Source organism: Portunus trituberculatus, chromosome 19 (genome assembly GCF_017591435.1).
Source record: "Portunus trituberculatus isolate SZX2019 chromosome 19, ASM1759143v1, whole genome shotgun sequence".
NCBI lineage: Eukaryota > Metazoa > Arthropoda > Malacostraca > Decapoda > Portunidae > Portunus > Portunus trituberculatus.
Window position 1 is genome coordinate 4,817,118 of NC_059273.1, and position 25,316 is coordinate 4,842,433.

The following is a 25,316-nucleotide window of genomic DNA, read 5'->3' on the forward strand; positions in this document are numbered from 1 at the left end:
TCCGCTCAGTGCTTCAGTGTGAAAGAAAGAAAGAAAAAAAAAAAAAAAAAAAAAAATCGTTAGTTTTAATTCGGCCGACGCGTTCACATGTTAGCATGTCCTTTGTTTTTCCCATACTCCCTTTCTGTCTGACGTCACGTCCTTCCCCTCAGTCCTCGCTCGGCGACACGTACGCCTCCTGCCTCTCGTTTCGCTCGGTTTACACTTAGTTGTGTATTGTGCTACCGTAAATACACTTTCATAATGGACTCAGGTGTCTCCATGCTACCCCTGTTTTACGACAACTACCACACACACACGTCTGGCACAGTACCGTGTTTTGACTCCGTGTCAGTTCAGTTTCCGTTCCGTGAAATTTGGTATCCTCGCCACCGATTTTTTTGGAATTTTCATTGACGTCGGACGAGTGTTGTGAGCTGTGTGAAGAAAATGAATGACAAACTGCTTATTGAACTGGTGCGAGACCACCCTGTTCTGTATGGTTTGTCACAACCTAAATAATTATATGGATAGCTGTTTTCGGACATTCTGAAGTACTAGAAAACTTTTGTTTCATCATTAATTAGTTCCTTGACCAGAGTCGCAAACTCTCCTTCAGTTTCTCTTCTCTTTCACGCTTCATGTACCAACTTGCTTTTCACTGTTTTGTTCTGCCTCCTCCTGTTCATTAAGAATTGTGGCAATCATTGCCAAGTACACGTCTATAGACTTTGCGCCATCTTCGAAATCACTGACCATGCTGTACGGCGTCACCACGGATGAGTGTGAATAGACACCACGGAAGTGACACGGATATCACTGACACTGAACTAACGCGGTGCTGATACGGCACTGATGTGTGTGAATCGACCTTAGCAGCAAGTAGGTATGGAATGTAACTCAAGAGGTTGTGGCCTCGCAGTCCCATAGTGTGTGGTGTGGTCTCGACCCTACCTGAAGATCGATCTATAAGCTCTGAGCTCTTTCCGTAGGATAAAGGATGGCTGGGTGACCAGCAGAAGACCGTCGTGAAATTACGCACGCACGCATGCACGCACGCACGCACAATGAGCTCTGAGCTCGCTCCGTAATGGGAAAGGCTGGCTGAGTGACCAGCAAGAGACCGTAGTGGTGAATTACACACACACCGCGTAGTGAAGTGGTTAGCACACTCGGCTCGCAACCGAGAAGGCCCGGGTTCGTGTTCCGGGCGCGGCAAGGCAAATGGGCGAACCTTTTATAGGCCAATTCACACATGTCAGTGCTGTAACCGTAACGCGTAATGTAGTGGTTAGCACGTTCGACTCGAGAGGGCTCGGGTTCGAGTCCCGGGAAGCGGTGAGGTAAATGGGCAAGCCTCTTAATGTGTAGCCCCTGTTCACCTAGCAGTAAATAAGTACGGAATGTAACTCGAGGGGTTGTGGCCTCGTTTTCCCGGTGTGGAGTGTGTTGTGGTCTCAGTCCTACCCGAAGATCGGTCTATGAACTCTGAGCTCGCTCCGTAATGGAGAAGACTGACTGGGTGACCAGCAGACAACCGTGGTGAATTACACACATACAACAATAACAATAACAATTGAGAAAAAAAAAAAAAAAAAAGTCGACACCTAGTAAAGTAATAAACAATTCCTCTTCATTCGCGTTCCATATCTTCCGAGAGAGAGAGAGAGAGAGAGAGAGAGAGAGAGAGAGAGAGAGAGAGAGAGAGAGAGAGAGAATGTGGGATGGTGGTAGTCTTAATGAAGAGGATTGGCATGGGGAGTGGGGGTACGCCCCCAGGGGGTATAGAAACGTCCCTGGGGTTACGAGAAATGTAAAAAGCAAGGTGATGGGAAAGGGGGAGGTGGTCATGGAGTGGGCTGGAAATGTGACAATTTACACGGAAGGGCTTCTGGACAGTGTTATCTAGGTACCTGTTAAATCCCCCAAGTTGACCTATATGTTGGTCACTTGAAGCTAAAAATAAGGATAGGAAGGTTGCTGCTTCTGAAGCAGCTACCTATCCCTACTTGATGAAGCAGTACTACTTCATTACTCAAGTGTGGAACCCACTTATGGTCAATGATATATATATATATATATATATATATATATATATATATATATATATATATATATATATATATATATATATATATATATATATATATATATATATATATATATATATATATATTACTAACTCGGTCCAATGTTATAACGTAGGAACTCGCTTCAACATTATATATATATATATATATATATATATATATATATATATATATATATATATATATATATATATGTATAAGTATAACTACTACCTAGGCTACAATTAACGAGGATGCATGAGAATGAGGTATGCTTTGGTGGTTTGCTGTGATTACTACCTACCGGTCAATTTAAAATATGCATGATTTGTAACCTTACACTGATATCATCTTACCTTTAATTATCAATAGCGTTACTATACATTGTATAATATAATGTAATTCTGGTACTATCTTGCCTTCTTACATAACACCACATATTCTAACGATTGTAGAGTAACTGGTCATTGGGTAGCTACAGATTGTTAACACGCCTCTCCTTTTTCTTATTATTCCACTCACTGTGCCTAGCCTCACAGTGAATCATACAACAGTGAACTATTTACCTCAACATACCTCACATCCATAGATAAAGCAAGCTTACCGAGCCAGAGCGTTGACCACATCCTGTTTTCCCTCCACCACTGCCTGCTCCTAAGTGATGGTGGCCGCGCAGCCTGCGTACCGTGTGGTCTTGATCTTGATGCTACAGGTGACGCAGAATTTCTTCTGAGTCAAGATCGGTGTGTGGCAGCTCTTGCCTTTGAGTGTCTTGTTTCAAGATTTCCAAGTCCCGTATTTTGAAAAAAACTTACCTCTATTACCATGACTATTTTCGAGGGCCACATAAATGATTAGTCACTCTCTCAGAGGTGTCTTTTCTCTTGATGACAAAGAAATCATGTTAATCTGTCATTAGAACCATAAAAAAAAGTCGAAAACAAAACAAAACAATGAACAATATTATACATGGTTATCATTATTTTTTTCACATTATTAAGAATGCAGTTATTGTTTTAAACAAAGTTATCTTACTGACCTTTCAACTTTAATTTTTTTATCTAGACTATTTGTTATGAAAGATGGCGTACTGACGTTACAATGCTCATTAAGTTAAATCGGTCTGAGCATTTAAGGTTGCGGAGATGGCGTTATCCAAGGTAACCGGACACAGACTGTGACCGATGACGTAATAAGCTAATAGTAAAATTAAGTGAGCTGAGCTCTGTAACACACACACACACTCTCTCTCTCTGTCCTTAGTGGTCACGCGGATTAGGCGCCGCATTCTGCCACGATGGTAGTAGATTGCGTGGCATCGATTCGAACCCCACAAAAGACATCTAAAAGCTATATGGCTTTTGTTGTCTAGCAGGACAAATTACTTCATTGGAGGGGGGGGGGCTCCCTTGTGATGACTTAATTTGAGGATTATTTAATCCTTAATCTCTCTCTGCTATCGAATCAGGTACGTATATTTTACTATCAAACTGTTTGACATCATTAATATTTTCCACTGATGAGATTTATTTTTTGGGTCCATGAGTATTTGCCACATATCTCATGTTGCTTATTTTTTTTGTGGACAATCGGTCAAAATATGTATTGAGAAATATATTACTCTCTCACTACTATTTTCAAGGCAGAGAAATTGTCAGCTTGGTTCTCAACAAATGTTTCTCCTATAGATAATGCATAAATCCTATTAATCTTACTATATCCATAAAATCATCACTAAAAATCTGTGCAACTGTTTTGAGCCCTTTGAAAGGAATGGCATGTAGTCTGGTGTGTTTCAAAATATGGTCGTACTGTGTTGCTATTTCAACCACTTCATTCATCAGGAGTCCCATTATGAATGCCTCTGTGCACATTGGTTCATTTCATTTCATGAATGCCTCTGTGCACAAGGTTCATTTCATACAATCAACTATGCATACTGAATTATACTACCAACATTTTGATACTACAAATATACTAACATATACTAACATTACCCAAAATTCCCTTTCATTGCTTTGAATACCACTCTCACCACTCTATTTACTGCACACAATACCATGGAGAGAAGAGAGCACATATGAAAACATGCACAGCAATCAAAAGTCCCCCATAATGGTAAAGGAAGTCACAATCCAGAGAAATCTTTTTTTAATTTCTTAACAGCAATATCATGCATATATTTGGGTAATTATCTACAATATCACAATATGGAGCTACACAAGTGAGTCATCATCATCCAGCCCTCTATCTCTAGTAGCAATACCTGCTCTGGGGCACAAAGGTGGCTGTGGTCTGCTGGTTTACTTAGGTCTATTTAAAGCAACAACCTCAGTCCTTCTATCCCATTGCAGTGGAGATTTGGCAATGACTTATGGTGATCCAAATCCTGGTTAGACTGCTTTCAAGTAACTATTGATCAACCTTCATTTAGACTTCAGGTGAGGAGCAGAGGGTCAGGCTCCTTCAGGGTGAAGCCCTCCGGGATGTGGACTTTTTGAGGCCACACCAGGTCCTCTGCTCGCTTATGGCAGAGCAGTGCAGTGCTCGGTATCACTTTTGGTAAAATATGTGTTTGAGAATGGACATAAAAAAAGTAAAGCGAACAAAACAGTTTATGCAAGATTAATAATATATTAATTGTGAACAAAACAACAGATGATATTTCAGCTCATAAAATGCAATCATAGTAAATGAAATGTGAATGTGGAATGATATAAGGCAAACCATGTAAAATTTGCTTGGCACTGCAATAAAGTCTAGAATTTGGCATTTACCGAGAACACACACAATACAATGAACAGCAGAGTAAACAAGGCTTTAGAGCATGATGAAACTAACTCACATGACACATTAAGTCAACAAAAAGATATAACAGACTCAGGCATCACTTGTCATCACTGGTAACTTTGGGGGGTTTTCACACCATTATTTCATACTGTAGATAAACCTTTCCACAGTGTTCTTCAACATCCAGATGGCTGAGTCCTTGGCACTGTGTCTGGTCCTCTGGATGGCACCAGCACAAGGGCCAGACCTGTCCCTCCACGAGACAGTTCAGAGGTGGCACAGGGGCGCCCGGGGACATTCCTCCCTCATGGCATCTCTATCCCTACTTTGCCCTGCTGCTGCTGGTAGCTGTAGTAGAGGGGAGATGCACACACCAGATGGGGAGGGGCTGCTTCGTTGGCATGCTCAGGTCAAGTAGAGGCCTTGTGGGACAGTCATAGCTCATGCCTCATGGCTGAGGTGAGATAGCTGTGCTGTCCCAGTGGCCTGTACAATTTGGTTTTGGGAAACACTATTTCTGTTGCTTCTTTGCACCTCTCTAAAGATTAAAGGCCATTTAAATTAAGACGCAAAAAATCCACAAAAATATGTACATAATTATCTATAAAATTTAACGGCAAAGTTCTGAACAAAACTAGATCTCTGTACAAGATTTCCTCATATTCTTGAGTGGGCGTTGAGGAGAGTGTCTGCAGCTGCTGTCTTGGCGTGGATGAGTCCCTCACGTGAGATCTTTCTGGGTGAGGAGCTGTAGCTGCTCTTACTGATGTAGTCATCATCGCAGACTGCAGAGTCCACAGACGACTGCCAGTCTAATGAAGGCGTCTTACCACTTTTGAGAACATTGCATCCTGTAACAGCACGGCTGTTAGTGACACCAAACTGGTTGGCTTGAGGATTCTGATTGTTTTCTTCAACATTAAAGGAACATTCACTGATACCAGAATCACTCCGCTCGCTGACTATACTGTGCGAGGGGCGAGTGACAGGAGCACAACCCTTGCTCTTGGTGGGGTTGGCCAGGTTGGAGGAGGTGGTGGTGTTAGGGGACGGGGTCTGAGTCTGGTTCTCTGGGAGGGTAAAGAGGCGGGTGGGAGAGGAGGGCTGGGAGCAGCGGCGATTGGTGAGGAAGGACATGCGCCCCACGGCACGGATGACATTTCCAGTTTTCTAGGGAAAGAAAAATCAAACCATGCTGTTAGGAGTCACTATTCACACAGTTATTGCTGTAGTGGAAAAACTTGGTGTGAAAAAAACTAAAACAAAAACCATACTTGTGGATAAAAGAACTTCTATAAACTTAACAAAACTTCTCATTGTTAACTATAAGGATGGGTTAGTTAAACTTAACAAAAGGTGAATGCTAATAATATTTGCTTCAAAAGAAAAGTAAGTGAAAACACATGAACCAAAAACTAAAACATAACCACACAAAACACTGGCCATGCACATGCAACACCTACCTGCCATTTCCGTCTAATGATGAACTTCTTGAGCTTGTCGGTGGAGAGAACAACCTTGTTCATGTCGGCCTCAGTTTGGGCCAGCCAAGGATGGTTGAAGCACTGCTCAGCTGTCAGTCGCTTTCTGGTGACCAAAAGTGAACAATGAGGCTCAAAGGTTGTCAAGACATATGTTTTCTTTACTTTCTAAGGACATGTACCTAATATACAGACACCCATGACTTACAGGACACAGGTATTATTATTATTATATGTTTATCGACCACAGCTACAAGTGATGCAAATAGAAATTTTGTTAATAAAAAAGGGATTCTTAAAAATATCTCGTAAAAAAAATAACCACTAATAAAAGAAAACTCAAATCAAACCCCAAAACTTTATAACATTAAAATAAAGAACTAATGTTGATAAAACAATAAAAATGTACAAAGAACTTAATCTTAAAGAACATTATACATATAAACAAATAAAACTTCAAAGGAATGTTTATAAGAAAAACCTTAGATGATATCAAATTGCAATCTTACAATAAATAAACAATAAAGAAACATTTGAAAAAGGACAAATTGAAAATAAAATGCTAATAGCTAAGGAATGAACAAAAACACTGATAATTTCATCTTGAGTTATCAAAAACTTCCTTAAAAATCAACATGAATAAGAACTCTAAGTTTGGTTATTCACACACAAAAAATCTCATAATTTATATAACATCTCTTATTATCATCATATCTATCTGAGAATAGGTCTTTGATGTGAACAAAATTATACATTTCTCTCAGATGTTGAGTGAAGATGCAGTGTTGTATTACATGTCCTTCTGTTTGTATTTCACCCCAGGGACAAAGTCTTTCTTCTAATGGCAATTTCCCCCAACCTGTTCTGTTCCACCTTCCCACCTCCATTGCTAGGGAGTGGGCTGACATACAGAACCTTGTGAACTCAGCGCGGTGGTGTTAATTTCTTTATGCCTTTCTTTTTGATGAAGTTGAATTTAAAATACCAACTTTTAACTAACTGACTCCCTCTGCAATGTCATTGTGTATAACATGTAACAAGTTGTCCGTATAAATTCAGGTCTGGTAATCATGATCCATGGTACATATGGATAAATAGCATCAAGAGAGCAACAACAGATGCTAGACTACTGTTGCCTGTATCTATTCAGTTCTTATGTCAAGTTTTAAGAGCCTCTACAATTTAGTGTTACTAAATTCTTCCTTCGCTTACAAATCTTTTCACAACAAGAAACAAAACAAAATATTAAGTCATCTAAATACAGCAAGTCCTCATTATATGGTATATATGCGTTCCTGAAAACCTCACCGCAAATCAAAATTACTGTATACTGAACCCATTATAACACGTAATAATAGGGGATGTGTTCCAGCACGTCGAAAGTCACCCCTACAGACATGAAAACACTTGAAAATAGTCATTAAAAAAAATTGTAAAGTACTGCACAAAAAAAATAAACAAAATGTTTTTATTTACCTTTCATTCGCCAAGTATTCTACCAGATGATGTCACTCATGAGGCTAAGGGACAGTAGGGATTTCAGCCCTCACTCATAATATCCACAAAAAACACGCCGTAAGGATTTCACTTGTGTTCAATGGGAAACGCAGGAGGAGACTGATTGTTGTTGTGGTGGCGCTACGGTACAGTGTAAACAAAACACAAGGGGATACCGTATCTGTGAAATTTTCTTACCGTAAATAGAATTAAGGGTATTAATTACCAAGCACCGTAACTGTGAATTTACCGGATAACGAAGTACCATATAAGGATGACTTACTGTACTTGACCTGCTTCAATAAAATATATGGAAAATCTACTAATATATTAAGTGGGCTTTTTTCTAACTTTCTTTTTTTTGCCCTTGGCTGGCCCTCTTCCCTACGTAAAAAAAAAAAAAAAAAAAAAAACCAATTCACCAACATCTAAACACAAGAAAACAGTGTTAATCTTAGCAGACCAGATAAGAATTGACATTGTGTAAAACACTTACTCTTTCCTGCTGATGAGAAGAGATGTAATGAAATCTTTGGCATCGTCTGATATGGCAACGAAAGCGTCATCATCAAAATCAAACTCGGCACGTGTGATGTTTGCGAAGGTCTCAGCATCGCTGTCACCAGCAAAGGGGGAGAGACCCGACAGCCTTAAATAGGGAGAGATGGCACCATTAGTTATAAGAAAATCCACTCTCAGTCTCACAATTATTGCATGAAGTTATAATCACACATCTTTAAACACACCAAAGAAACATTTAGACAAAATTGTGTACTCACAAGACATAGCAGATCACGCCCACAGACCACATGTCAGAGGCAAACCCAATGGGCTCGTAGTTGATCACCTCAGGGGCGATGAACTCTGGGGTGCCAAATAACACGCGGCATGGGTCGTCGGGATTGAAGCGGCGTGCCAGGCCAAAGTCAATAAGCTTGATCTGATGTGAGGTTCTGGTCACACAAAGGATGTTCTCTGGCTGTGAGAGAAAATTGGGGCTTAAGATGCAAAACTAATTAATATTACATTGTATACTTGTCATGTTTAATAATAGCTTTTTTCTTTTATTGATAAAGGGCATTTATTCCGATGATTTGCAAAGTTTACAATGCAATTATCCATGATTCTGAAAACAAAATAGTAAAAGTATTGGTATTGTAGAAGGAATATTGTCATAATCCATATAATATACTAAAAAGAACATTGACTTGTATTTAACTGTAATCACTATTCACTACAAATAACACAGACAAAGTAGTTTTATCCCCTGAAATGACACAAATAAAGTTAATGATACTTGTACATGACAGACATTTAAGTGAAATAAAGATATCAGGACAGAAAATATAACTCATTATATATGTAGATCATACCAAACTAAAACAACACAAAATTAACTACCTGTATAATAATAAAACTCCTTACTAACCTTCAAATCCAGATGCACAATAAGATTTTTGTGCATGTAGTTGACTCCCTCACAGATCTGCCGCACAAACAGGATGCAATCTCTCTCTGTGAGGTCAAAGTCGTCGGCCACCACACGTTCAAACAGCTCACCGCCAGTGATGCTAAAAGAGCAGATAATTCTTTTGTTGGCATTCACCTTTCCTCAGAGTAATTAACTTTTCTTCATTTGTTGACTTGCTAAAGGGTAAGAATGCAGGGCAAGGGAGACAGTGGCGCAGTGGATAAGGTGGTGAGCGTGGGATTGGGCAGATGTCCACGCATAGGTTCAAATCCCACCATGTACAGTCTTAAAACACTTTGCCATTTGTCAAGTGGTTTAAAGTTACCTACATGTCACCATGATACCCAGGTTCTAGGTGGTTACACCCAAGCTGGTGATATGGGCCCTAATATGGGTATCACTATAAATAAAATTGCCTGCGCCACTAATGGGCAGAAGCTGAACAGTGCTTCCCAATACTTTTCAAGTGTGCCTACAGGTGCTATACGCCTTACCGAAAAAACTTTTATATGGTACTTTTATATACACACAAAAGTGTGAATGCAACTTGAGAGACTATGTTCTGATCTTTACTGACATGTCTCAGTCTATCCATGATCTTATCCTCCAGTCTTGCTTCTATCTGCTATACTTTAACATATAAATGACAAGAATTAAACTTTAACATAAAAATAAGGTGAATCCAGCTTACTATTCCATGACCATGATGAACTCTCTGGCCCGCTCAAAGGCTGCTTCAAGCTGCAGGAGCTTGGGGTGACGCAAGGCATTCATGATGTCAATTTCTTCAAGAACCTGGAGAGGAAATACATTATCAGTTCATTGTCAATAAGAATGATCCTATCATTGTAAACCCATCACCTCAACAGAATACAATACATATTTGATCAATGTTTTTTTTGGAAAGATTAATATTCATACTTGGTTTTCCTTTAGTATACAAGTTATTTGAATGATTTTTCTTAAAGTTTAAGGAAGTTTTCATAGATGTATGAAACATAAAAATACTTGTGTTTGTAAACACTTCTAATGGAGCAAGCATAAGGTAAGTATTATTGCTTCATTCACTACCAATTCATTCTTATGGCAACGATAAGCTTAGTTCTCATTCAACTTGCCTTTTCTTTGTCTACACTTCTTATACACTTGACAATCTTGGCAGCTCGTTTCTTGCCAGAGTTCTTCTCAGTGACTCTGTACACAATGCCAAAGCGTCCCTTGGCCACCTCCTCATGTAGCTTGTAATGCTTGTCAAACATGTCACCAGGCTGAATCTTTTTACTCACTGGAGCAGACTCTGGGTCATACTCTTCTGCAAAGGTAACATTTGATGCGTCAATAGCATTTCGGCATCTTCTGTCACACATATTCTTAAGAATAAGCTTAAGAAAGGATATAGGTAAAAGCTCAGGTTATAGATTTAAGGAACTGCTAATGGTGCTGTTTGAGGGAGTGAGTTTGAGGCCCTAGGAACACACCTTCAGGATGTGGTTCCTCTGTGCAGGTTTTGGTGACGGAAGGCTCCTGGATGGTGATGGGGCAGGATGGTCGTGACGGCTCCGACAAGCCATGCATATTCTGGGCACGTATTCTGAACTCATACTGGCAATTCTCCTCCAGACCACGTGCAATATAGGAAGTGGAGTGACACCTGTAATAAAAAACATCAATATAGAGATATGGGATTTAAAACTTTACAGAATTAATAATGTTGGCAAATACAGTAGTGTACTGGCTGGTTGCTCTGAGAAGCTGAGAAGAATTAAGATAGCGTCAGTGGGGTTTTGTTTTGAGTATTCTGTTGACAATAATTCTGCTTCAGCGTTATTCAAATTTTTTTTATCAGATCTACAAAATTACAATGTTCTGTTGGCTTTGTTTTAAAATCCATAAATGTACTGAAACCATGACTGTGTGAAAGGAACAACCAATGTATCTGTGACTGAGGAGACATATGATGGCTGTGTAGTGTGTGAGGTGATGGTGGATTTGACATAATAAGGGATGATCCAGCAATGAAAACATCATATTCCACAAACCACTGATGCTGTGACTCACCCGCTGATGAGGGTGTACCAATCCTCCTTGCCAACCTTCCGTGCCTCCACAGTATAACCGGTCACCACTGAGCCACCATCGTAAGTTGGGCCATACCAGGAGAGCGTCACTGAATCAGCTGTCACTTCACAGAAGTTTGGTTTGTCAGCGGGTGGTTCTGGGGCACCTGTGGCAGTAAATAGTGTGTATTCTGAGTGTAACACATAATTATTCACCATCATTCACTATCTGAAGAGATCATGTCCACCCAACAATGGGACATACTTTGTTCTTGTTTTTGTCCTAGGTTACATATCTTTAGATCAATATTACACAACTAGTTCTCAGCTGATAAAATGGAAAATACTTAATAAAATCAAGTTCTTAATACTGCAAAGTTCATACAACCCCTCCTAGACACCTAAAACAAAATTACCAAACATCAATGCACTTTCTTTCTGACTCAGATTTTGTAGATACACAGATCTAAAAAAACTAACATTTCATCCCTTTGAATAATATGTTATACTTTGCCAAGTACAGATGACAAAATTAATCAACCCTGACTGATTAATTTGCTATGGTTTCTCAGGTATAGGTGAGAAACTTAATTTTCCTTTTCCTTCATTAATTTATTATGATTTCTGAGGTACAGGTGACAAATATAGAAAAACACAGATATTGTCACTCACTTCCCACAGCCAAGGAGGCAAAGGCGGCATGGGCACAGAGTGAGTTCCGCACCACAATGGTGTACTTGTCACAGTCCTGCTGCACCACATCATGGATAGTGAGGCTGGTGCGGCCATCCTCGTTCTTCACCTCATATCTCCCCCCATCCATGATCACTTGCTCCTGCAGCACACAAGGGAATTAACTTTTTCATGACCAACAAATCTTTAAGAAGTTTTAGGGTAAAAACAAATAAACCTCATATGCGTCATATAAAAAGCTTTGATAACATTTCTTTCATAACCTCTCTATCCTTAAATATAACATTAATTAAGAAAAGAAGTGAATAGTACAGTAACATCAATAATATAAAGTATATTTCATTAATTATTTTCTTTTATGTGATGTATTTTTTAACAGATGTATGAGCAGTATTTATATGCTATCCACATGACATGCTTAGTGCCCCAACCCAAGGCAACACATCTCAACACTCACCTTCTTCAGCCAGGACACAACAGGCTTGGGGTTACCAGTGAAGGTGGCGGTGAATGTGGCTGACTGGCCCTTCACAACAGTGATGTCTCGAGGCCCCTCTAAAATCTCAACCCCAGTTTCTTCCTCCTCTTCATCCTCCTCAACTCCGTCTTCTTCAATCATTTCACCATTTGTATTTCCCTGAACCTCTTCTTGGTCTTTGAATTTCAGGGACTTTAATGGTTTAATCTGGAAAGAAGGAAATACATGATTTTACATGAAAGATACAAAAATTATCTGAAAGTTTCATATTTCAAATTTGAATTGTAAAGACAGATGCAATGCTGGTTTGTATTTTACAAATATCCTGAAGATATGAGGAAGCAAAATATAGCTTCCTTTTACAAACTTCCACATCTGGAGGAAAGTTTTCTAAATTACTGTTTCTCATTACTGTGAAGAACTGACCCTTGAAGGCTGATCCTTGGAGGTGCTGTGGTCATCCTCCAGCTCACTGAAGTTGGAGAGGGAGCTGCTGCAGGCACTGGTGGAGTCCCTCAGGCTAACACTGCCATAAGCAGAGTCTGTGCTTGGTGAGGTTGTGCTTCTCTGGGAAACCTGTTCATATCATAATCAGGTCAGTCATGTCACAGTGCATTGCAATGGGTTTGATGAAAGACAATGGCAAGTAGTTTCTGATGCTTAGCAACTGCAGAAAAAAAAAATCCAGCTTTACTTACTAAGTTAGTTAATGAAAAGAAAGAAAAGCATAAAACACTGCACACACTTGCCTCTTTCAACAGAGGTCTGATTCTTGGTGCAGGGGAGTCTGACGTGAGGATGGTGGAGGAGGAAGCACCATTAGTGGCTTCCTTTTCATTTGGCTTCGAGGGAGTGTAAGGATTCACCTGAAATATTTTGAAATGTTGGTAGCTGCAGAAATGAGATATAAATAGGAAATGAGTGAAGGCTATCTATATTCATGGTCAATGTGATAACTCATACTTTACAGATAAGATGTACTATGACTGAAGAGAGGTGGAAAATTTGAGTTCATGGGTTGTTCTTCTACACTGTGTGGCAGACAAACCTTGAGTGTGGTGGCGGTGGTGTCGGATCCCAGACAATTGGAGGCCACCACGGAGATGACGCCTGAGTCGGTGGAGAGTGCATGAAGGATGCCCAGAGTATGCTTCACTGGCTCACCAATGCCTGCATCACTGTCTGCCTCAACCTGACACATTGAACATCACAGTCCAATGAAAGGTTATGAGCCACTCTATATGTTATTGAGCTATGGTATATTTCATCATTGAGTTATTTCCAGACATATTCTTTCAACTTTGAATAATACATTTGGCTATGGGGACTGGCACATCACTGGGCTTTACTTCTGTACTTCCTTTTAGTTGCCCTTTGCCAGACCCCCTCTTTGATAAAAAAAATATATTTGTCTCCAAGAAATAACTTTAGCAAAGCCTGCCATCAAACAAAGGAGAATTCACATAACAGGCAAATTGATAGAAAAAAATTAATGAAATGGCTCAACATTTCCCTCTATATGAGATTGTAATGGGCAACTTTTACTCTTAATGAAGCATGATTATTGTCACAAAAGGGAAAGACACACACTCAAACTACAAGTCAATAATGGCTCAACACTTCCCTCTAACTGAGCTTTTATGGAGCAACATACCTTCATTCTTGGGGTAGGGTCAAGTTTTCGGCCATCACAGAACCAGGACACAGCAGGCTGAGGGAAGCCGTGGACAGTGATGGAGAACCTGGCAGCCGAGCCCTCTTCCACCTCCAGTGGGGTGAGGGCACCGACGATCTGCGGCACACTGTTCTGGCTGGCACACGGGTCTGTGTGGTGGGGAGAGGCAACAGTTGTTATCAAAGTTAATTTTTATTTATCACATGTTAATCTATAGGTTTGGAGAAATAAAATCACCAGTGACAAAAAAGATATATAACTATATAGTAAAAAAAATGAGAAATACACAGTACACTAAAATCAAACTACAACTGTAACAAAACTTTCCGTAAGCAACACAAAAGCTGCCAGTCAAAAAGGCAGAGAGGTTCAGAATGATTACAAACCAACACAATAGTACCTCTTATCAGTGTTATCACGTCTTAGTCTTATCCACTACCATTGCGTCTTGCTGTTATCAAAGGTTAAGGAGTTAATGATGGTGAGTCATTTGATAACATTATCTTAATCTATGAAGTCCAAAGCTTCAGGTTAGAGGTTAAGGTAACTTCTATGAATCTAACTGATTTCATTCTTGGTTTAAAAATGAAAAATCTTACCAAGGTATGATACATCCAAATAAAAAGTAACTTTCAAGAAACACTAATAAGTACAGTATCAGTGGCTCCTACCAGACTTACTCAAAGTAGTACATATAATTTACCTGAGCTATTTAGGCTCAAGACTATTGTGCAACAAATCTAATCTAATTTAGTACATTCCTCATAACTCTTGTGGAGGCAGCAGCAACAGAAAATATTCATCCCTCTCATTATCTCCAATCTTCTCATATTCCCTTGCTTAAGTAGTGAAACACTGTCCTTCATCTTACACCAAAAGTACCTACAACTTTTTAGTATGTCTTTCATGACATTCAATTTCTTTCCATCCTTTTCAAATTACCACATTTGTCTAAGTTCTGTAGATACACAAATATCCTTAGACACACATGATGCAGTACACACTCTCTATTGAGAAAATACATGAATCAGTCACAGTGCAGTGCCAAACACTTACCGTGCACTCTAAGGCGACAGTAGCAGTGAGCCTCCCCATGAGCATTGTATGCCTCACAGATGTAAACACCAGCATCCTCTGGGAACACATCGCGCATCACCAGTGAGTGTGTGCCGCTGCCGTCATCCAGGTAGTGGAAGTCCTGGCCGTCAGGCAATACTTTGTCGTTGCGCACCCACACCACCTTCATGGGGAGGGAGCCTGTAGGGAAAGGAAAGAATCCATATCATCTATGTATCAGACTGCTAAGCCCACACAGGATGGCCCAGATAAACCATCACACCTTCATACACCTATCATTCAGACTTATCACTTTCTGCCTCTGGAAGAATGGCAACAAAAGGTAAAAACTATCCATCCATATACTAGGCACATGATTCCACATAGAATATCTCGGAGAAAGTACTATACACTCATATGCCATTCACACTCAGCCCTGGCAGTCCCTGGTGGAAAAAAAAACAGAAAGATAAGTCTATCTCTATCTTCTAGGCTGGTACTCCTACACAGGCTGAGCCAGATGAAGCACCACACATACATCATTCACAAAAAGTTAACACAACAAAGAAAAGATTTCTTTAAGCACTATATTCTACCATTTTTAATGAATAAATTCATTTTGAAATACTATTTCAAAACAGAAGAAATATTACAAGGTGATGGTTCTGTAATGACTGTGTATCCAAATTGCTAGAGTGGCTCTTCTCCCATTCCTTCCTGGGACCAACACATGGCCTGACTTACCTGAAAGCTTCACAGACAGTGTCACCTCATCACCATCAAGGACAGTAAGATCCTGGAGTTCTCGCAGGAAGAATGGTGGCTGGTCTTGTCTCTCGTTATGATGCTCCACCACCACCTGTCACCACAACAAAGATGTCTTGTTTATAATACTCAGTGCATCATACAATATCAGTTTATGTGAGGAAGAAAACCAACTGACATGAAATATAATGCCAAAGTAAAATAATATGGGCCTAGTAAAGACATCATGTACTTATAAGATCATATCTCATTGCAAATCTTGGCTTACATAGTGGAAATATATTTTTGGTAAGAAAAATTCATCCTAAAGCACAATACAAGAAATATGCCTGATGTTGTTACTGACCTCACAGGAACATTCAGTCTTGCCAGCATCATTGACTAGCACGCAGGTGTAGGTGCCAGCATCTGACGAGGAGACTGAGGGTATCTCCAGGGATGCTGACCGGCCATCACATGTCTGCACATAGTCCTCACAAAAAGGTAGCAACTCATGGTTTCTGTGAAGTGAAATGATCATTGGTTCAGGTGTGTCTTGTTTTTCTTAATAACCCAGAGTAATGAAGTTATTCAGTATTGATGCTTACACAAAGTGTAGATGCATGTTTTATGAAATACAACAATCCTATCTTCATACCAAGGCTGTTGATTTACGACTTCCTCTACAATACAAGTCTATGAGAACAAGCCCTTCTCATATGCTTAAATGAATGGATGGAAATTCTATGCTGAATAGCTAATGTCTACTATAAAAAAAAAGAAAAGAAAAGAAAAGAAAATATAAAGACAATACTAAAAACCTCTCTGCATCCTACACAGCCCCATCACATCACTCTGTTCAGCCTCACCTCTGCATCACTACAATACTTTCAACAACATGCACAGCCTCAACCTCACCACTCCATTCTAGCCAACCATCCTTATTCATATACTCAGATCCACACTCACCTATACCACTTGGCTTGAGGCAATGGGGAGCCACGGTACTCAGTGGTCAGGTGCAGCCGCCCACCATCCCTCACCCTTGATGACGGCATGGACCGGGTGAACTGTGGGGGGGTGATGGGGGAGGAATACCAGGACCTTACATAGCCTGTGTATTTGTTGCCTGATGCTTCTGTAAGGGTGGGAAAGTAAAGCATCTCTGGTGAGTCTTGTGGGTGAAGCAAAGGGAGCCAGGGTATAAGACTGAGGTAGTGTTAGGAAATATTATCATACAGTTTAAAGATTGGCACTTCTAATGTAACTTTTTATAGCATTTTTGTTGAGAGAGAGAGAGAGAGAGAGAGAGAGAGAGAGAGAGAGAGAGAGAGAGAGAGAGAGAGAGAGAGAGAGAGAGAGAGAGAGAGAGAGAGAGAGAGAGAGAGAGAGAGAGAGAGAGAGAGAGAGAGAGAGAGTGTACTTCTTGGTCATTCCCATTTCTAGAGTGCAAGACAAACTCCTCACTCACTGATGACATCCAGCCTAGCAGTGGCCTGTTCCCGTCCAAGGTCGTTTTCAATGGTGACCCTGTAGAGGCCAGCATCTTGTTGGGTAACTTTAGGAATCTCGAGTGTTCTTGTCTCATTCAGCGCCTCCATCTTGTAGCGGCCGCCCTCATGCAGGATGAGGGAGTCCTTGTCCCACACTGCCCGGGGTGTGGGATGACCTGTTGGGACACTGGATGGTCAGGAATGTTTTTTGGGGTCTGGGTTTCATTATCATATTTGATGTCTTTGATGTCTACTGCTTAAGATACACACACTTTACATGATTTTTTTTGTCAAACAGTCCAAATCTGGTAACAAAATATGATTGGAAATCTGATATTCTTTTCTGAAACCAAATTCACTGTCCTTGCAATTTTTTCTCTGCTTCTTATCCTACTTTAAACTCATCATTCTAGTTACTTTTCTTCCAAAATAACCACACTTCACACTCCTCTCCACCCACCATGCACCATCTATCTTCTCAAGCTTCAACTCCTCAACTAACCTTTGACAGCACATTGGAAGGTTACAGTCTCTCCCTCCTCCACAATGCGGTCATGTGGGATGTAGTAGAACTTGGGGCCGTGTGACCGTTTGCCCTTGATGTGTGGGATGGGGTCTGGTGTGCGGCGGCGGGCTGGCGGGATGGAGGATGGGTCAGGCAAAGTTGTGATGAAGATTTGAAGTAAGATGAGAAAGCAAAAGATGCCAATAAATGATAAGGAAGAAATTTGCAGTTATAGAAAGGAAGTAAACAATGATGAGTGAAGGCATACATTTTCACAAGATTATGATAAGAGATAGTTATAGAATGAAGTGGAAATACAGAATGTTAAGTGTATGCAGTTTCCAGCATTAAAGTACTAAGAAATTAAGATAAAAGATACGAGTTACAAGGTCTATTACTTTTCTCAGTCTATTAAGAATTCACTATGACAGTAAGTTTGTTATCCAACTCATAATATTACACATTTCATCAGTTTGTCAGATTTCTTGTATATTTCTGGCACCTCTCAGTTATCCTGAAAAAAAAAAATCATTCCCGGATTGAAAGCCATGAAAGCAGATGTACAGTTATGGTCAATAGTTAAGTATTGAGCATTGAGCATTTTCAAATAATCTAAAACTGTCTGATCTGATAAGAATCTATCAGATATCAGGTTTTTTTAAATGTTTGCCAGCAGATTTGAGAACTGAACATGGAGGGAAAAATGCAGAACATAATGGAATCAAGATCAGAAGGTTACTTGACTTAAAACCACAACTGTACAAATGATTGCCCACTAAAATCACTAAAATTTCCTCAGAGTTGCTGTGCAGAAGCTGACTGAATTGCAGAGGAAATAAGACTTGTACAAATGTCTTCTAAAATTAAAAGATCTGTTTGTGTTCCTTCATTTCTTCATGAAATGTTTTGGTACAGTATGAACAAAAATCTGAAATACAATGGTTGATTCATACTAGTCTTGTCCATGCAGTACCATCTATAACAGGAACCTTGCCAAACACATTCATAACACATGCAAAGATGTCAAATTCATACTCTCTACCTCCACTTCTACCACCACCACCACCGCATTCAGATTCCCTTCTTGCCACCATACCAGCAAGTAGTTATTATTGCAAGTTCCAGATTAAAGAAACAGTTACAGGTTAAAATTAATTTACAACTGATAGATGCAGGAAAAAGATGTAGTTAAGAAAATTACCACGTTTTCCCACATGTTAGCTGAAAGAGATGGAAGAGGTCATGTTTAGTGAACAGAATAACTTTACAATTAGTTCAGGAATGCAGAGAAGAAACAACATTTTGGCTTAGTATATAAAAAGAAATATGCACAAAAGCAGTCTGGTTCTTGCCCCAAGAAGGTTACATCATCAAAACTATCTGGTGTTAAGAACCTCAAACGAAACACCACTGGCCTGTACTGTCATGGAAAGGCTTCAAGTTAGACCCAAACTGTGTGGCGGAGTTAGGGACTCAAGACTGTTACTTGTGGGGGGAACTATTTCTGTATAGAAGCAGGGGAGGAGTTTATCTATGGGTGTGATGTAGATATGGGTGAAATGGTCTCTTTACTAATAGAATGGAATATTTTTGTCTGTGGTCAGAGATACTGTGTCAGATAACTTGTTTGTTCATGTGGGGGTCAAATAAAATATGGTTTTGTTTATAGGAGTGATGAATGTACTACTAAGGGAATAGGAGTTGTAATAAGCGATTCTGTTGATGTTTTGGAAAGCTATGTAGTGGCCATTATTATGGGAGATAATGTGTGCAGGAATGGGAATGCTGTTGGGGAGTTTTGAGGGGGCTGACCTAGCAGCAGCGGGGAGGAGCCGCGAGAGAGAGGCCGCCAGTGGGAGATGTTGATGGAGGGTTCTCGCCAGCCAACGCCAGCCCAAGAGTGAGCACTACCTTCACCTGCAAGACAGCCACCACACTCACACCTCCAGCCTCTCTTAATATTAACATCACCAGTCGGCTTAACCCTCTGTAACTCCATTTTTACTGGTCTATAATAAAAAGTTCTAACTCAACCTTAAGATCACCTAGCTTTTAACTCAGCTCTCTATAATTGCATATATTTTCTATAATAAGCCATCTACCTTGAATGCTTTAACTAGAACAGGTGGAATGTTACTTTCATTTTTAAACACTTACTATTTACTAAATGCTTTTTATCATCTGTTGCTACCTATCTCTGCTACCTAATTTTTTACTATGTTTTTCTTTAATACCAACAATTTCCCTAACATATCTAACCTCTTTTGCTAAACCACTTCCTTCCCTATAATTCTATCTATCCAACTCTGGCACTGTCTAAGTCATCTTCATTGTGTGTTACGGAGTCCTTTATTTCACCCAATTTTCCTTCTTTATCACCACCTTACCTGTTGTTCTACAATATAATTTGTTTCACATGTTGATGGGTTCTATCTTAATCTCTCTCTCTCTCTCTCTCCCATCTACTATGCACTACTAATTCTATTACTACTACTACACTCTCTTTGCCTCACTATTCTCCAAAGCACAACTAAACCACAGTCTATACCACAAAATTTAGCTTTAAATGAATTTTCAACTTAAGTTCTGTAGTTAAAGGGGAGCTGTTTGAAGAGAAATCTTATATACAAAAGCATTGAGATGTAAGTAAAATTAATTTAAGTGAGATATTTTGATGTTTATGCAGAGCTGTCTGAAAGAGAAATTTATATACAAAAGCATTAAGATAAATATTTCTCTCTAGGTGTATTATTTATATGATAAGTGAGAAATGAGGTAGTCTTATATACAAATCTGTGATGAATGTACTACTATTCAATTACATTTTCTGATTAATTGCGACAGCTTTTCAAGAACACACGACATATCACCATTTTAGAGAACCTGAAGAAGATTAAAAGTTTCCCCAGTGAAGATAAAGAACTTTAGATACATAACCATACAAGTAGTACCATATGCATATACACTTAGGGGCACCAACCCACCAACCCAGCAGGAGGAAGGTGCCTAGGGGAAGGACTCAAGACTTACGCTGGAAGGAAGGCGAGCGAGAGTATCTGGATGGTGTGGTCCTGGAGGGTGTGGTCCTGCGGGAGAGGTCTGGTCGGTAGTCTAGTTGAACTGTAACATCATTCTCCTTGTCGTCAGCCACTGTAAGATAAGCTCATCAAGCATACTGGCATAGAGGTGTGAGGAATTAGTATGTATACCAGTAATGTGAAGAATTTAGTATGTAAGTCTTGTAAAAAGTGAAAATGTAATCCATCAGTGTAGCAAACCTGATAAAACTAACTATTGCTCATGGACCAAAGTTTTGATCAGTGTGGTGCAAAGTTGATAGTTTGAATAGCTAGTATAAAATGATTCCCCTCATGCAATGATCTGTGTTCACTGAAATATCTCACTATAAAGATCCTTGGATACATTTAATTTTGAGATATAACTTCCTTTCCATAAAAAAAGTTAAGGTAGCTATTTTGAGAATTTACAAATCATCACTGAATAAAAATATTTCAATATAAGTAACTTTTCTTCATAAAATAATCATAACAAGCTTTAATTGTAGCTTAAATTAAATTAGGTTGGGTTAGTTCATCTAAGAGTAATAGTCAGGTATCACTCACTCTCCACAATGAGGGTGGCAGAAGTGACAGCCTTGCCCAGATCACTCAGGATGATGCACGAGTACTCGCCCTCGTCCTCTGGATACACCTCGTGAATCCTCAGCCTCACGCACGATCCGTCCCAGTCACTCTCCAGGTCACCACCAAGCTTCAGCAACTGCCGGGAGTGTGGGGGGTGGGGGGGGCAAGGGAAGATAGGAGGATGAGCAGTGTGACTAAAGGTATGATGGAAGAGGTGGTGATACTCGACTCATGAGACAGTGATACAATACTTATTGTAAATTTGGCTTTTAAACGTAACTAAATTGTGAACTATTAATATCAAGGCAGTGATTTTTCACCATGTAAGAAGACCCCTGGTCTAGTAGTAAAAAGATGGAAAACGGCTCTGAAGGTGATAGGCTCCAAAACTATCCTTCCACTCCGGTACAGCAATGACAGCATGCTACCCACCTTGCCCTGCTTCTCCCAGCGGATGGTGGCATTCTTCGGGGCGTCCACTTGAGCCTCGAGGGTGATCGAGTCTCCGTCGCAGCAGCGGACGTCCTGCAAGGGCCGCGTCACCACCGGCGCCCGCTCCATCACGCTGCACGGGCGGCAAATATTTCTTATATCCCTACCCTCTACTTTTAATTTACGTAAAGTTGCTGCTGCAGCTGCTACATCAATTAGAACATGATGTAAACTTCATGCAATGATAGAGATGTCGTGTTTCTAACTCCTCTTACTTAAAAATGTTGGTTATGGAGGCAGACTGTGGTTGAGATGAAAAATGAACTTGACTCAAGAACTAAGGCATGGGATAGTGAAAAATAGAAGAAATAAATAAAATAAAACTAAAATATATTGCAAATGAAAAAAAGGAAGGAAAGAAAAAAAGAAAAAAATAAGAAAAGAAAAAGAAAAAAGAAGAAACTGATGACAATAACAACTTCATAAAAAAAAAACACGTGTCCTTCAGCCTCATATACCAAAACACCACCTGGTACTCACCCTCTCTTTACCGGTCGTCCTTCCATGTCAACCTTCACGCCTGCGGAAGAAATTTGCGTGAACGAGGAAGGGCAATACAGTATCATAACTCATTCTTTCTACACAGACCAGAGAGGCACTGTTCCTATGACATTGCCCTGAACCTTCAACACTTTTCTTCTTAACCACAGCTTCCAAATTTCAAATGGTTGATATCTAGAATCAGTCCTCTGTAGCACATAAAACGACTAAATGGTCTATTTTAGCTTTCCCCACCCAAGACCCCGTTTTCCTTCGTGGTTCTCAAGCTTGCTGTTCTTGGTGGTGGTGTTGTAAATATTATTTTACCTTCCAATGTTAGTGTCAAATTTGACCGTAGGAGAACAAACTTCATTGCTTTCCCTTTTTTTCAGTGGCATTAACTTCTCACAGTGCAGAAAAGTCATCTCTTGCCTATGAAAAACAAATAAACATACATCACTCTCTCTATACCATTAACTTCATCCTGCACACGAAAAACAAACTTCAATATACTCTCCTTCCCGTGTTACTATTTTTTCCTCGTGCATGAAAAACTAGTTACACTATATTATTTTTTTCGTCGTATGATTGACTTCTCACTATGCCTAAATACAACTTTCACTGTTATCCGTTGTCATTAACTTCCAGTGCACGAACGACCCGCACACTCACCTTTAGCATACACCTGCAAAGACACAACGGCCCGGGCCTCTCCATGCTCGTTCTTAGCGACAATACTGTAGGCGCCGGCGTCCTCCAGGCGGCAGCTCGGGATCTCCAGGCGGAACACAGGACCCAAGCCCGCTTCCTGGAACCTCAAACCGTCACTCGAATCGCCCGGCTGGAAGAGAGACAAGGCTTCGTTCATCATCTGGAAACGCCATCAACCTCTATTACTTTTTGTATGAGGCTATAAATGGAACTCTACGATGCCTCAAACATCCTCTTAGCTTAACTCACTCAGCTGCACCTAGACAAGACAAGGGTCCATTAACTTGAGAGAGAGAGAGAGAGAGAGAGAGAGAGAGAGAGAGAGAGAGAGAGAGAGAGAGAGAGAGAGAGAGAGAGAGAGAGAGAGAGAGAGAGAGAGAGAGTGTGTGTGTGTGTGTGTGTGTGTGTGTAAATTAACCCCACTACCACCACCACCACCACCCCCACCATTACCACTACTACTACTACTACTACTACTACTACTATTACAGGTATTTTTCCATAAGTTCCCAGACACACCATGATCTCGACTTTATTTCTACCCCGAACATAATTTCACGTGAAGATTGCCTTGTTGACCCGAGAGGTGACCCGTGACCCTTCTCCCCTGACCTCCTACGTCCTCCCTTTCTTTTCCTGAGCGACACTGAGCAGCAAGAGGAGGAGGAGGAAGAGAAGGAGGAGGAGATCTATAAATAAAGATACGAAGGATAAGAAAAAAATAAGGATGTTTGAAGGAAAGGAAAAAAAATGAGGGAAAATGACAGGGGTAAAGACAGGGCTGGAAAATAGATACCATAAAGGATGACGATACAAATGGAAAGGATGAGGATGAGGAGGAGAGAGACGTCAACGGTGCAAAAGAGGCGAGGCAGAGACGACAGAAGGACCAACACCCACATGGTTTAAGTGAGTTATGGACTTGGGAGAGAGAGAGAGAGAGAGAGAGAGAGAGAGAGAGAGAGAGAGAGAGAGAGAGAGAGAGAGAGAGAGAGAGAGAGAGAGAGAGAGAGAGAGAGAGAGAGAGAGAGAGAGAGAGAGAGAGAGAGAGAGAGAGAGAGAGAGAGAGAGAGAGAGAGAGAGAGAGAGAGAGAGAGAGAGAGAGAGAGAGACCCATGACATTAAAAGTTCTAGAGAGTTCGTCTGGGAATGTTAAATGGCTATGACTCTTAAGTGTGTGTGTGTGTGTGTGTGTGTGTGTGTGTGTGTGTGTGTGTGATTGTTCTTCTCTTCCTCCTCCTCCTCCTCCTCCATTTCCACACCCACTTGACACTGTCTATTCCTTTTGGTCCGCCCGCAGACCGCCCCTGCCCAAATATGTCCTGTAGGTCATTGGATGGGCGTGCCGGAGAGCGTCGGGGCGGGGCGGGGCTCACTATCTGCCTCTTACTACTCCCCACTATCCTCCCCGCCTCCTTTTAATCCCGCCCATCCTTCACCCTTTTAAATCTCCCTCTTAACGCCCACCCGCAGCTTCCCAACACGCGTCACGCCCTACACGTCACAAGAATTCGCGGGAGGTCCTTAGTTTCCCCTCACCCCTTTGAAAGATGGTAAGACAATGGCAGGTTATGGGCAGCTGACTCCTTCGTTATCTTTCGCTATTCATCTTTTGTATGTTGACTGATTTCGTGATTTCAGGTTTATATATAATTTTTTTTCCAGCTCCCCCTTTGAAGGATGGCAGGTTGTGGGCAGCTGACTCTTACCCTTATTTATCCTTAGCTATTCATTTCTTATATGTTGACTGACCGTGATTTCAGGTTTATATGTAATTTTTCTATGACCGTTTATGCTTTTTCCGTGACTGACACCTCCACTGGCCTTTGATTTACAGCCTCTACATTGCTTTTAGACAATAAATCTTTAGGAAACCACTAAATACATACAAAGTAAAGCGTAACCCCAGTACCACTTCCCCTACGACACCTCCACGTCCCTGGATCATTACGAGGGGCGTCTCTAGTCGTATTACTCTTACTCTTACCGCCTCGCCCCGCC

General features: G+C 40.5%; 2 protein-coding genes across 2 annotated transcripts in view; both read right to left on the reverse strand.

The window, feature by feature from the left end:
* Nucleotides 1-2,746, reverse strand: part of LOC123506115 — a 12,277-nt gene extending 9,531 nt beyond the window's left edge. The window contains exon 1 of the mRNA XM_045258000.1: nt 2,653-2,746. Within this exon, the coding sequence (XP_045113935.1) occupies nt 2,653-2,674 (22 nt within the window). The 5' untranslated portion in view covers nt 2,675-2,746. The remainder of the gene's footprint in view (nt 1-2,652) is intronic.
* Nucleotides 2,747-4,184: 1,438 nt separating this feature from the next.
* LOC123506007 (titin homolog) overlaps nt 4,185-25,316 on the reverse strand; it is a 337,132-nt gene continuing 316,000 nt past the window's right edge. The window contains exons 58-84 of the mRNA XM_045257816.1: nt 23,277-23,445; nt 22,605-22,644; nt 22,065-22,197; nt 21,612-21,768; nt 21,019-21,138; nt 19,801-19,905; nt 17,986-18,117; nt 17,462-17,659; nt 16,960-17,128; nt 16,358-16,511; nt 15,991-16,105; nt 15,247-15,447; nt 14,170-14,339; nt 13,564-13,707; nt 13,265-13,381; nt 12,942-13,091; nt 12,495-12,722; nt 12,017-12,179; nt 11,346-11,511; nt 10,766-10,938; nt 10,406-10,599; nt 9,979-10,082; nt 9,246-9,387; nt 8,596-8,795; nt 8,313-8,465; nt 6,302-6,425; nt 4,185-6,008 (exon numbers count right to left, since the gene is read on the reverse strand). Coding sequence (XP_045113751.1) covers nt 5,496-6,008; nt 6,302-6,425; nt 8,313-8,465; nt 8,596-8,795; nt 9,246-9,387; nt 9,979-10,082; nt 10,406-10,599; nt 10,766-10,938; nt 11,346-11,511; nt 12,017-12,179; nt 12,495-12,722; nt 12,942-13,091; nt 13,265-13,381; nt 13,564-13,707; nt 14,170-14,339; nt 15,247-15,447; nt 15,991-16,105; nt 16,358-16,511; nt 16,960-17,128; nt 17,462-17,659; nt 17,986-18,117; nt 19,801-19,905; nt 21,019-21,138; nt 21,612-21,768; nt 22,065-22,197; nt 22,605-22,644; nt 23,277-23,445 — 4,434 coding nt within the window. The 3' untranslated portion in view covers nt 4,185-5,495. The remainder of the gene's footprint in view (nt 6,009-6,301; nt 6,426-8,312; nt 8,466-8,595; nt 8,796-9,245; nt 9,388-9,978; nt 10,083-10,405; nt 10,600-10,765; nt 10,939-11,345; nt 11,512-12,016; nt 12,180-12,494; nt 12,723-12,941; nt 13,092-13,264; nt 13,382-13,563; nt 13,708-14,169; nt 14,340-15,246; nt 15,448-15,990; nt 16,106-16,357; nt 16,512-16,959; nt 17,129-17,461; nt 17,660-17,985; nt 18,118-19,800; nt 19,906-21,018; nt 21,139-21,611; nt 21,769-22,064; nt 22,198-22,604; nt 22,645-23,276; nt 23,446-25,316) is intronic.